At 35.1% G+C, this 13,908-nt stretch overlaps 1 protein-coding gene across 2 annotated transcripts in view; it reads left to right on the top strand.

Annotated features, from left to right (window-relative positions):
- Positions 1–13,908, top strand: part of Xrn2 (5'-3' exoribonuclease 2) — a 72,748-nt gene that overhangs the window by 26,353 nt on the left and 32,487 nt on the right. For both annotated transcript variants that reach the window (XM_005365489.3, XM_026788478.1), the window contains 8 exons: positions 941–1,059; positions 3,673–3,808; positions 5,086–5,193; positions 5,276–5,365; positions 6,611–6,683; positions 9,982–10,065; positions 12,132–12,229; positions 12,809–12,888. In XM_005365489.3, the coding sequence (XP_005365546.1) occupies positions 941–1,059; positions 3,673–3,808; positions 5,086–5,193; positions 5,276–5,365; positions 6,611–6,683; positions 9,982–10,065; positions 12,132–12,229; positions 12,809–12,888 (788 nt within the window). The remainder of the gene's footprint in view (positions 1–940; positions 1,060–3,672; positions 3,809–5,085; positions 5,194–5,275; positions 5,366–6,610; positions 6,684–9,981; positions 10,066–12,131; positions 12,230–12,808; positions 12,889–13,908) is intronic.

Genomic DNA, 13,908 nt, shown 5'->3' with positions numbered 1-13,908 from the left:
AATACTTTAAAGTTCTATGTGAAGTATAGCCTAACATTTTTTTAGTATGTAATGTGAACTGTCTTCATACTAAGATTTTTGTTTTAATATCATTAAAGCCTATAGAGCCTTGTGAGCTCTCATTTTAAAGTAATTAAATTTATTTAAAATAGCTAATCTGCTGTGATTAGCAGAAGGAAAGCTTAACTATGAAAATGTTATCTATCATGACAATTTTGGTCATTTATTTTAACTATAATCACAAAGATTTTTTTAAAAATAATTAAATACTATAAAATATTTAGGGTCCTGTTGTGTTCTTTGAGTTTGGTACAAAGGAAAAATAGTAACTTATCATTCAAGTTTTTTTGCAATACTAATGAAAGTCCCCACTTTTATATTTTATATACTTCATCTTAAAACAATACATATAAAATAATTTAACAGTTTTCAGCTAAAGTCTTTGTTGCTTTCCAGAGTGGTTGGGTATGGCTTACTATTTGATGGCACTCTCACAAGCTTTGTCTGATGTGTGTAATTGTTATGTATTGTAGATAATATGTACCATGTATTTGATTTTCCATTCAGAGGGTTTTTTATAACTTTATTGTTTGATAGTAGAGATTAATTGTAAATTCATAATGTAGGAAACTACCAAAAGAAATCAAGACTCAAGCTGAGTAATTTTTTTATGTTTGTTAAACTATTATTTTTTTTAAAACATGTTTTGTCTTAATAATTCTTTGGAATTTGAACATAGAAAGCTTGGTACTTTGTTGGATTTCTTGGGAAGGGAACTGGTGTGAGAGAAGGTCAGTCTCTTCTTTCTAGATACGTTTGCTCTCTGTTTAATAGTTTTGAAAATTATCACCATGAAACTCTTAAGTGGTAGATATTTGCCTATATCTTCTTGTGTAAAATGAATAATGCAGTCCTTCTGTAATGTCATAATTGTCTGCAGAGTCCCTCAGTATCTCCTAATACAAGTTTTGCATCTGATGGCTCCCCATCTCCACTAGCAGGAATTAAGAGAAAAGCAGAAGACAGTGACAGTGAGCCAGAGCCAGAGGATAACATCAGGTAAAGCCATTTTTTTTTTTGGTAGTACTTTGTTAGCAAATTGCTGAAATAGATGTGGTCTAATTAATGCTATTTAGCTTAGAGCAGCAATGCCTTCAGATACTTGCATGTAATCTTTTTATCCATCAGTAATTAATGTGGAGAGTTAGAATAGTCACTAATTCCACAGAGATGTGTAAGCTGTTGCTGTTAAACCCAAGTATCTAGATTAGTATGCAGGCAGCTTTCTGTCTTCCAAGCCACTTTCCCCTCTGAGACCAAGCGCTAGATTGGCTAGTCACTAATATTTAGCTCCAATAATGTGATCTGAATGTTACTGTTTGGAGATTAAATTTTCAAGTTGCTTAGCCTAGAAAGTTGAGATACATTTTGACAATAACATAGTTTGCTTTAGTGTTCTCAACTGAAAAGGTTGCTCTTCAAAACGAAATGTGCAGAAGTCATTTTAAGATATAAATATGTATTTTAAAAAAGAACTATAGAATTGCATATGTACAATTTTGTTTCATGGCAGAGAAGTTTTCTTCCTTTTAACTGCATACTTAAATTTTATAGTGAGAAGCTTTGATTCTGTAATTGGTTCAGAGGCTGGACTTGGAGTCATTATGTAAAAAGATTACTAGCCTCTCCTATACCCAAGTCCAGATTTCGCTGTGCTCTCTTTACAAAAGGCCAACAATTTAAAACATTGTAGCTCACTAAGAATTTAGGAAAATGGTGTCTTTCAAAGTCCAGCAAGGCAAACTTCTTGCACAGGAGATAGAATGTGGGTATTCTTATTTATGATTAAGAACTTCATGTGTATGTCATATATGACTTGATTTTCCTAGAACCCTTTAATATTGGATCCATGGGGAAAAATTAGATCAATGAATTGCCATGAGATAAACATTTAATTAATATATCTCTGGTCTTTGCCCTATCACTTTGGGTTTTCATCCTAGAAGTTTTCTTTTATATGTATTTTTGTGTTTTAGCCTGAATGTATGTCTTTGTTCCATGTGTGTGCCTGGTACCTGGAGAGGCAAAAAGAGAATTTCAGATACCCTGAAATTGGAGTTACAGATGGTGGTTGGGTGCTGGGATGTGAACCCCAGTCTTCTGGAAGAGCAGACAGTGCTCTTAACCTCTGAGCTCTCTCTCCTCTGAACCGTCTCCCCAACTCCCCGCCCCTTTTCTTTTTTTAAACACAAGGCACTGAGTAGTCTAAGTTTGTGTGGAAATTGCTTTGTAGACCAGGCTACTCTTGAGCTGACAGAGATGTGCCTGCTTCTGCCATTGAGTGCTAAGATGCATGTGCCATCTTACCCAGCTATATTGTTTTTTTGTTTATCACATAGCCATCATGATAAACACTAGGTTAATAGGTAACTTGATTTGTTCAGTAATTTATTATTTAATGGGTGCCAGGGTTATTCAAGGCTTCTATCAAGAAATGGTTAAGGCTTTTGTCATTTGTTTCATTTATACTGTTATGTAAAACAGTAGAGTAGAGGCCATTTCTTCTAGTTCTAAGAGACTTTTTGTTTTTGGTAGATAGTTTGGGAAGATAGCGTATTCTCCGAAGTTATTTTGTAAAAGTCTGACATGCGTTAATGGAGAAGGACTTGATGTTCTTGGTCTCCCTTGATTTTTTTTGAAAGTGTCCTTTAGTTTTTTTCTTGTTCCTTGAATAACATATTTAAATCTTTGAAAGAATAAAGATACAAAACAAAACACAATTTTTTAGGAGTGAAAATTGTTTGTGGGGCTGGGGAGAGACAGATGAGGGCTTAAGATCATGGGCTGCTCCTGCAGAGGACCTGGGTTTCATTCCCAGTACGAATTTGGCAGCTAACTCCAATTCCAGGAAATCCTCGTGGTCATGAGACATGCATGTTGTGCTCAGTCATGCATGTAGGAACACACATAAAATTTAAGATGTGATTGTTTATTTTCAATGTTAATGATATATTAATAAATTAATTGACCTGTTCTAGGTTATATCAGAACATAAGTGAGGAGAATAGGGATATGAGGGGAGGGGATTCAGAAATATATCTCTCTCTCCTAGTAAGTCATCAGAACTCTGTGTTGCAAGAGGTATGAAGTGAGCAAAGATAGTGAGTACAAGTATCACACAATCTTGCTTGCTTGCTCCCTAGATTTTTAAATATCTTTTTAACATTTAAAATACTATTTTAAAAATAACTTACTTTCTTTATATGGTTTAACATATTGTGACAAATTTGAAATATAAAATGTCTTTAATATTTTAATCTTAGAACATAGTTTTAGAATTATTAAACAATAAAAAAAACATGGAAAGCAGAATTATGATCGGCACAAACAAGTATCATGTATTTACTGAAAAAATGGTTATTCTTTTTTTTTCAAATGTAGTTATTTAATGGCCTTACCATAATCATTATTTGGGTTTTTGATGTCTAATTATCATTGGTGCTAAAAGTAGAGCTCATCATTTTAGAAAGTTAAATGAATCTCTGTTAGTTTTTCTGTTCAGCTTCTTCTATTTCCCTTAGATATTAAATATAAATTGATTTAGGTTGGAACCAGTAGACTATTGCTGCAGATGTATTAATTCAACATAAACTTATTTCACCTAATTTTTAGGTTATGGGAGGCTGGTTGGAAGCAGCGATACTACAAGAACAAATTTGATGTAGATGCAGCTGATGAGAAATTCCGGCGTAAGGTTGTTCAGTCTTATGTTGAAGGACTGTGCTGGGTTCTTCGATATTATTACCAGGTACCAAAAGAATTTTTCCTTTTAAGTTTTGGCTACTCATTTTAGAAAACTAGTAATTTCTGTAGCTGTACATAATGTTGAATATTCTTAGATAGAATCCATACTTGTTATTTAAAACTTTCTATTAAAAATTTTTTAATATTTGTAAGGACTTGGAATTTCCTTAAAAATTACTGTATCAGTAAAATTTGATTTTGTTACGTTAAAAAATTTTAGGGGGGGCTGGAGAGATGGCTCAGAGGTTAAGAGCACTGCCTGATCTTCCAAAGGTCCTGAGTTCAATACCACATGGTGGCTCACAACCATCTGTAATGATATCTGGTGCCCTCTTCCAGCCTGCAGGCATACACACAGACAGAATATTGTATACATAATAAATAAATAAATATTTTAAACAAAAGATTTTAGGATCAGAGTGTTTGGTCTTTAAAATGATTAAAGTTTATTGGGGTTTTGGTTTGATTGTTTAGAGTTTAAAAATAACTGAGTATTTGATAGTCACTAATTAAAGAAAAGATACAGTGTAAATCATACCAATAGAAATTTGGAAGGAATTTGGTTGTACCAGCACTTCTATAGTATTATGATTTTTATATGAAATAGAATAGTGAATTTTTTGTTAATTGGTTTTATTTGATGAAAGAAGCTTGAGATTGGAAAGAAATGTCATCAAATATATTAAGGATAAATATCTTAGCCCAATTGTTTGTGAATATAAAATTTGATGGTGACTACTGTAGAAGGAGCTGTGGGCTGCATTCCTGCCGCCCGGTTCCTGGCTGCTAGCTAGCTTATGCCCCAAAATAACAACACACAAACTGTATTCATATAAACACTGCTTGGCCCATTTCTATTAATGTGTGTAGCACCACAAGGTGGTGACTTACCAGGGAGATTCTAGCCTACGTCCATCTTGGGTCGGAGCTTTATCGCATCTGCCCTGGAGAGCAGCGGCATGGCATCTGTCTCACTTCCTCCCAGCATTCTGTTCTGTCTACTCCACCCACTTAAGGAATGGCCTATCAAATGGGCCAAGGCAGTTTGTTTATTAACCAATGACCTTCCTCCATCAGACTACTGATTATTCAAGAAGTTTCACCATATGTTTTAGGTATAGGAACCACTGATATGAAGTAGGCAACTAAACAATATTTTGAACTCAGAAAATTAATGAGTGAAGTATATAACAGAAGGTTTATTTTACAAATATTATAGACTTTTTTTTTATACCATGTTCATTGTTAAGAGTATTTTGCTTTTGTCATTAATGATTTTAGGGCTGTGCTTCCTGGAAGTGGTATTATCCATTCCATTATGCACCATTTGCCTCAGACTTTGAAGGTATTGCAGACATGTCTTCTGAATTTGAGAAGGGCACAAAACCGGTAAGCCTCAAGTTGATGAAAAAAAAATAGTAATTTGAACTGGATAATAATTTGGAGTCTTTAACCTTTCCCTCTCTTGCAGTTTAAACCATTGGAGCAACTCATGGGAGTCTTTCCAGCTGCGAGTGGTAACTTTCTACCCCCATCATGGCGGAAGCTCATGAGTGACCCTGTAAGTCTTAGTGTTCTAAAGTATGCTGGCAACATTAGTCAGAGTTGCTTTAGCATTTCATAGTTAAATAACTGAAGTACAGAAAGAATAAATTCTTCCATATATTTTTTGCTTCACAGTGTGTTACTCTGTACTTTATTTGGCTGTGAGTATTCTGTCCAGTAAATAAAACTGATTTATTTTCAGTCTTCATGTAACTTTTTTGAGACAGGGAACTTACTAGATAGTCCTGGAGTTCCCTCTGTAGATCAGGCTAGCCTTGAACTCACAGAGATCCACCTCTAATTTCCAGTATCAATTAAAGTTGTAAGTCACCATGCGCTGCATAAGTATTCCAGTTTGTTTCATCCCTATATAATGACTTTAAACATTCTATCTGACTTACCTAAAATTACTTTTAGGAATATTTTCCCAAGGCGAGCTCTCTGCCAACGCAAAATAGACTAGGGGACTTTCAACATGTAGCCTGCCGTGTGGCAAGGGCCTGCCCTATCTCGGTGGAACCTCCAAGATGTTAGGAATATTTTCCTAATGTGAGCTCTCTGCCGACGCAAAGTACCAGTCAAGCCAAATAAGAAATATCCAAGTTTAATGGGAGTTCTGCTCTGCAGGCGAACACGACCACCAGGAGGAAGGAAAAGAGACCACGTGTTCCTCTTTTGGGAGTTCATTTAAATACTCTGTGGGCCTGGGGGCTGGAATAGATGCCAGGGGCTTGGGCCTGCGCTCCCAACTTAACAATTACCTCTAAGCTTATTTTTTTGTGCTAGTTAAAAAGTGAGACCCAGGCCGGGCGGTGGTGGCGCACGCCATTAATCCCAGCACTCGGGAGGCAGAGGCAGGCGGATCTCTGTGAGTTCGAGACCAGCCTGGTCTACAGAGCTAGTTCCAGGACAGGCTCCAAAGCCACAGAGAAACCCTGTCTCGAAAAAAAAAAAAAAAAAAGTGAGACCCAGCTAGGGAGTAGGAAATGTTGAGTAACTAAACCCTTCAGTGACTACATGTAGCCCATAATTAACAGTTCTGAAATTCTTTTTCTTTGTTTAAATAAAGTTTGTTTTTTTTTTTTTACTGCATCTCATATTAGTAACCTCATGCCTTAGCCTTTAGAGAAAATATACTTCAAAATTTCTTCATTGAAGTCTGATGACTTGAACAAGAGTCTTGTTATGTTTCTTGTGACTAGGTGTGTGACTTTTGTTTTTGTTTTTGTTTTGTTTTGTTTTTGCTTTCTCCCTGAAATAGGATTCTAGTATAATTGACTTCTATCCTGAAGATTTTGCTATTGATTTGAATGGGAAGAAATATGCATGGCAAGGTAAAATCTAGATATTTTTGTTTACTTTTGTTGTTGTTGTTTTGTTTTTTGAGACACAGTTTCTCTATGTAGTCCTGGCTGTCCTGAAACTAGATCTGTAGACCAGGCTGGCCTTGAAAGGTGTGCACCATCACTACCTGGTTTGTTTAAAGTTTTTAATAAAGCTGATCGATTAGTCTTGACTTAAGGTTAAAAGAATTCTGGAAACCATACTCTACACTTATTTTCATAGTTACATGTGAAAGTGGATGTATCTATTCAATACATGATTATTAATGGTCAATAATAATTTTAACAGTAACTTTCTGGTAAATAGTAACTTGTTGAAATGGGTTAAAATTGCAGGTTTAGTGTCCTTAGTGACTTTCTGTAGTCAGCAGTCCATTGTCTGAGAAACTGCTGAGAAAGAAACAGTCATGCCCGTTTGGGGTTATACCCTGGTAACTTTAAAAAAAATATATACTAAAAACTTAACACTTGAAATTCATTTATTTTGTCTGTTTTTAAATTCCTTGTGTGAATAAATTTTGTAGAAAAGGCAATTTTAAGATTCATACTAAATTTGAGCTGTTCTTTACTACTCCACAAATGTTGATCATTGAATATAAAACACAATTAAAAAATCCTTGGCCAAAGACTTCTTTTAGCAAATCGTTTTGACTCTGTGTGTGTGTGTGTGTGTGTGTGTGTGTGTGTGTGTGTGTGTGTGTGTACTTTTCTTGGATTCTAAGCTCAGAATTGTGAGACAGAGGGGCATATGAAACAATTAAAGACTGAAGGACTGGGATGTAGCTCAGTGGTAGATCATTTGCCTGACATGTACAACTGACTTTGGTCTACAGCAGCCTCACAACATTCACCCTCACCCCCAATGCTGTTTTTGAAAAGTTTAAGAGATTTGTGGGGGAGGTTGGGCTTTGGTTTACGTAGTAGTGATAATTTCATGTTACTTTTATGATAATGGAAATGCATCCTACTGATTGGGGTTATGTAAAATGTTTTTGTCTCATATAAATGGATTAGAATCTCAGAAGATTTTTGAAGGAACTTTGTGGAGGATGTTTTAATTAAGGAAAAGGAGCATAGGAAAATGGAGGGGTGATAAAAATAAGTAAATATATTTTTGTTTATTAAATAAATCAGTCCTTGCTTAAGTTTATACTAAATAAATATATAAGCATATAGATTATTTTCCAACTTGCGTTATTATAGTTATTAACAGAGAGTTTTTTTTGTTTTGTTTTTTGTTTTTTTTTGGTTTTTCGAGACAGGGTTTCTCTGTGGCTTTGGAGCCTGTCCTGGAACTAACTCTGTAGACCAGGCTGGTCTCGAACTCCCAGAGATCTGCCTGCCTCTGCCTCCCGAGTGCTGGGATTAAAGGCGTGCGCCACCACCGCCCGGCTAACAGAGAGTTTTAAACACACTTTTTAAACTTACTTGAAGTAGCTGGGCGGTGGTGGCGCAAGCCTTTAATCTCAGCACTTGGGAGGCAGAGGCAGGTGGATCTCTGTGAGTTTGAGGCTAGCCTGGTCTACAGGGCAAGTTCCAGGATAGGCTCCAAAGCTACAGAGAAACCCTGCCTTAAAAAGAAAAAAAAGAAAAAGGAAAAAAAGAAAAGAAAAAAATAAACTTATTGAAAGCATTGTCAGTATATTACTTGGTAACGTTTTTGCCCAGGTTGATTATATCTTAAAATGATAGAGAACTGCAACTGGACACTTTAAAAAAAAAAACAAAAACCTTTTTTTTTTTGAGTGTGTGTACTTTTAACACATTATATGTAATTTAGCAGTACTGTTATAGAATAGAATTTGTTATGTATGTAATAGTTCTTTATGTTTGACTCTAGAGAAACTTTATTGAAGTGACTCTCTGAGCAGAACCAGTGCCTGAGCTGGATCAGGGTGAATGTGAGGATCAGAAGAGGCAGTGTATGGACTAGAGCACAGAGAGACGAACTGTCTCATCTTTACCCAGGCAACAGTGGTGATTTGTTCCTTGGTGACTTTAGCACTGTCAGTGTTACTTCAAGTTGTTTCCTGATTGGATCCAGCTTCCGGAATTAATATTGTAGAAAAGTTTTACTATAGGAAAGTCTTATAGAACTTTTTTTTAAATCCTAAGTCAAATGGGTAGAAAATAAAGGTAAATAATGACTTGGGTATTTGTTGGTATATTTCTCCCAAGTGTGTAACTAAACAGAATTTAAACAACTCCTTTTTTTTGTTGTTAGTAATTTTGAGGTCACTTCTTTTTATTTATTTATTTATGGATTTTCGAGACAGGGTTTCTCTGTAGTTTTTGGTGCCTGTCCTGGAACTAGCTCTTGTAGACCAGGCTGGCCTCGAACTCACAGAGATCCACCTGCTTCTGCCTCCCGAGTGCTGGGATTAAAGGCGTGCGCCACCACCGCCCGGCCAAGGTCACTTCTTTTAGGTGCTGCAAAATTTATACCAGGATAAACTTTTTAAACTTAGATTCTTATATGGCAGTAAAATCAGATGCTTCCTTACTGAGAAAATAGTAGTAACTAAGTCTACTTTGGAAGCTTTTCATTTCTTATAATTTCCAAATATAGTGGTTTGGAGTGGTGGTTGTTTTAGAATTATTTAGTTCTATTAAACTTTTGTTGTTGCTATTTATCTTTAAGTTATATTTGTTCATAATATGATTTTTGCTGTTCTCTAGCAGAAAATAGATATGCTTCAGTAACCTTTTTTTAGTATTACAATAGGTACTGTATTAAGGATAAATTTCCCTGAAAATAATAACCTTAGGTCAAATAAAACAATACCTTTATTTCTGCGTACTCTGGGTTTAGCCCCATATGGATAGATAGTTTTATTTCCCAATATCAAATTATTTAGGCAAGGCTCTAAAGAATGTTTGCATACAAATTAATCAGATTAAAGTATAAACAGTGCTTTGGAAGCTTAGAAGTTAAAAAGACTTTATGTAGCCCAGAAATAGAACTTCTCAGTGTGTTAGGTAAATGACCTTATTTTTACGAAGAATCAGGAAGGACAAAAGGACAGGTCAAGCTCTAGGAAGATTAGCTGCTGTTGGCCTTAGGGCTTTAGTGAGGTGACAGCATTGGAGATATGAAAAATAGGGGACATTTTTGGTCATTACCACCGCATATGAAAATACTTACATCTGAGTTTTGGCTACATGACAAAATAGAGTTTAATGTCTTTGTGTCACAGAGATACTTTACTAGAATGTTCATTTGAACCTATGAAAATTTGAAATCGGGTTATTTTAATAGCTGGGTAACCAGGTGTGCTGGTTTCCCCAGGTGTTGCTCTGTTGCCATTTGTGGATGAACGAAGGCTGCGAGCTGCCCTAGAAGAAGTGTACCCAGACCTCACTCCAGAAGAGAGTAAGAGTCACACTGCCACTTGGTCAATGTTGAGTGTGTGCAACATAGACTTTACATTTCTGTATAAAATGATACCTTTTTATTCTGTTTGTTTAATTTCTCATATAGAAGGCACAGATTATTGTTTTACTTCTTTGTAGCAGACATTAACTTTGCTTCTTAATCTATTATCTGTAAATTGAGTACTAAATGATAATTTTTTATTTAAAAATATTTACTGATTTATTTTAAAAATTACTGTTTTGCTGTACTTGGTGGCACAGTCCTCTATTATCCTAGTACTGAAGTGGGTAAAGTAGGAGGATTGCTGGAAGTTCCAAGTTCAGCTTGGGCTACATTATAAGACCTTCAAAAAAAAAATTACATTTCAAGAATATCAAGAATATCGTTTGAGTTATTTCAAGGAAGTGGACCGAGGAAACAAGGTATTGTGCCTGATAATATATATTTCAAGCCCAAACTAGCGGAAACAGATGAAGATGGTCACTTCATACTGATTAAAGGACCATCATCAAGAGGATGTTAATATTCTAAACCCTGAATAGAAGTGCATCCAGTTTGATAAAAACAAGTACTGATAGAGATAATGTCACAGATTAACCCCAGCAATTGACAGGTAATCCTAATGCTGACAAAAATATCTGAATGAAATGACATCCTAACAACCTAAATGTCCCTCTACTGAAGAATAGATAAGGAAAATGTGGAATATTTACACAATGGAGTATTACATAGCAGGAAAAAAATAATCACATCTTGAAATTTGTGGGCAAATGGATAGATCTAGAAAGCATCATATTGAGTGAAGTAACCCAGACCCAGAAAAACATATAATATGTACTCACTCATAAGTAGCTTTTAGACATAAAGCAAAGAAATTCAGCCTACAATTTTACAATCCCAAAGAATCTGGAAAACAAAGAGGACCCTAAGATCCATGGATCTAAACTACATGTAAAGTAGAAAAAGACAAGATCTCCTGAGTAAATTTGGAGCATGGAGATCATGGAAGAGGTAGAAGGGTAGGGGAGAGAAAGGAAGGGGAGCAGAAAAAATGTATAGCTCAATAAAATCAGTTAAAAGAAAAATGACATCCTAGGTCAATGTACTGAGCAGATATTTATAGAACATTCATTTCATCTGAATTGCAGAATACACATACTTCTTAGCAGACCATGGAACTATCTCTGAAATAGATCATATAGTAGGACACAAACCAAGTCTTAATAAATACAGGGAAATAAAAATAATTGCTCCTATTCTGTCTGATCTTCCTGGAATAAGACTATAAATCAACAGTAAGAGAAACCCTAGAGCATTCACAGACCTGTGGAGATTAAACAACACACTACTGAACAATGACTGGGTCCTTGAAGAAACTAAGAAGGAAATAAACATTCCTAGGTTAATTAAAAAAAAAAAGGAAGAATACCCTTTGACATTTTGATTCTTAATGACATTCACACACAAATACTCTTGCCTCTAAGGAAAGCATTATTCATTTTCTCCATCTGCCTTCTTCCTGTTATCCTTAAAGGATTAACTTTTCTTGAAAGTATTGGGTAAAATAAGCATTTACTCCTAGGGGGCTATTTTGAAATGTTACTCTGCATAAAAAAATAGCATTTTATAATTAATACAGAATATTTAGATTGGAAAATTGTAAAGATGAACTCAGTTTTGAAAATTTCAGTATCAAAATAATAAGTCTAAGAAAACGTTGGTTCATCTTTGTTATGATGAGTTTATTTGTATTTCCTTAGAGAATGTTTATGACTTATGCAAGAAATTGGATACATTATAACTAAGAAAGTTTTGCCCTTTATCTTGCAATATATCCAAGTATGTCTTAGCAATAACCACTTTCATAGAGTTATTTATTCAAAAACTCATTCAGATATTTTAAGAGCTACACATCACACATTTAAGTTTATCACTAATAAATTATTTTTCATAAACATTGTACTGGATTATTTTTAGAATGCAGGTACTTTCCTTTATTGTAGCTTTATAAAGATGGTCTTATTAGATGTAATTGCTTGACTGTGGTCCTATTTTTTATTTAGACAGGAGAAATAGTCTTGGAAGTGATGTTTTGTTTGTGGGGAAACTTCATCCACTACGTGACTTCATTTTAGAGCTGTATCAGACAGGTTCCACAGAGGTACAGTACATAATTTGTAATAATTAGGAATATGTGCATGTGTGTGTGTTTAGGATTTAATTTATCCTTATCTTTTTGAAGCATAAAATTTTGTGACACTTAGTGTATTTATGGTATACAACTAGCACCACTATCCATCTGTTGAACTTTTCCATTTACCCATTCAGAAATTCTATGCCCATTTGATAGTAGTAAACAATATCTCTGTGATCCCCTAAGTTAGATATTTATCTGTCTCTATGAACTGTTTATTCTTGATACCTTATATAACTGGAATTCAAGAGGGTTAATCCTCATTGTCTGCCTCGTTTCATTTTGCGTGTTAAAAGTTCATCCATATTTTAGGCATTACCAAAATGTCATTTCTTTATATGACTGAATAATGTTCAGTAAGAAGCAAATGCACAATCTGTTTATCAGCTCACCTGCCGGTAGATCCTTGGTTTGTTTGTACCTTCACCTTTGGCCCTGAGTAACAGGCCTCTGAACTTACATCTTCTTAAGAGAAGGTGCACAAGTCTCTGCTGCATCCTTGTGTACCATGCATTCAGTAAAATATAGGAATGCATTTTTCCACAGCCAGTAGATGTGCCACCTGAATTGTGTCACGGGATTCAAGGAAAGTTTTCTTTGGATGAAGAAGCCATTCTTCCAGATCAGTAAGTACCACTTGTACGTACTAAAATACGTACTGTACTAAAATACAGACATGGATTCCTAGTCCATCTGTAGCATTTAGTAGCTTTGCTGCCTTCTGTGCGGCTTCTGGGTTCCTGAAACTAAGGCACAGTCACAGCTGTTGTCATATGCTACTACTATTTCATTGCCACTTGCTTTCTCCATTCTGTTTCTTGAACACATGGTGGAGTTTTCAGAGGTGGGATAAGAAACAGAAAAGATGATTGAAATAAATAAGCCAGGTTTTTAGTTTAAAAAAAATAACAGAAATACTCTTACTTCTTGTTTGATTTTGTAAAATACAGTTGTTTTACATTGAAATGTTATTTGCTAATTTAGTATTTTAAACATTTTTAATAGATAGTTATAACAAATAGAAAAGTTCTTTGAGATCCCCCTCTCCATCGTGTATATATACAATGTGTGTACACAAGTATGTGCATACATTCACTTGTATAGAAACTAGATAGCTATATTGGATGCCTTCCTCATTTACTCTCTACTTTTTTATTTTCCTTTTCCTTTTTGAGACATGGTTTCTCTGATCCTGGAGCTGGAATATTGGCTACATTGGCTATCCAACAAATACTTGGGATCCTTCTGTTTCTACTTTCTCAGCCCTGATATTTACAAGGACAGTTTGCTATGCTTAACTTTTTACATGATGCTGGGGATTAGAGCTCTGGTCTTCATGCACTTTATACTGAATCATTTCCCCAGCCTGACTGCATAGTTTTCAAGAATATAAAATAGTTCTGAGATCAGAGTTTTTGGACAGCTACTCAGGGCACATATTCAGGAGGAGACTTACTAATCATTAAAGTGAGTTGAATATTTCTAAGTGATTACAATATAGTATCATCCTAGTGAGCTGTAGTGTGAGAGAGATTGATACTCTCTGCTCAGGCAGACCCTTGAGACTTTATCGCCTCTTTCTTTCTTTCTTTCTTTCTTTCTTTCTTTCTTTCTTTCTTTCTTTCTTTCTTTCTTTCTTTCTTTCT

This window comes from Microtus ochrogaster, unplaced genomic scaffold, assembly GCF_000317375.1.
Source record: "Microtus ochrogaster isolate Prairie Vole_2 unplaced genomic scaffold, MicOch1.0 UNK3, whole genome shotgun sequence".
Classification (NCBI taxonomy): domain Eukaryota; kingdom Metazoa; phylum Chordata; class Mammalia; order Rodentia; family Cricetidae; genus Microtus; species Microtus ochrogaster.
The sequence above is the reverse complement of the archived record's forward strand: the minus strand, read 5'-3'. Positions and strand labels throughout refer to the sequence as shown.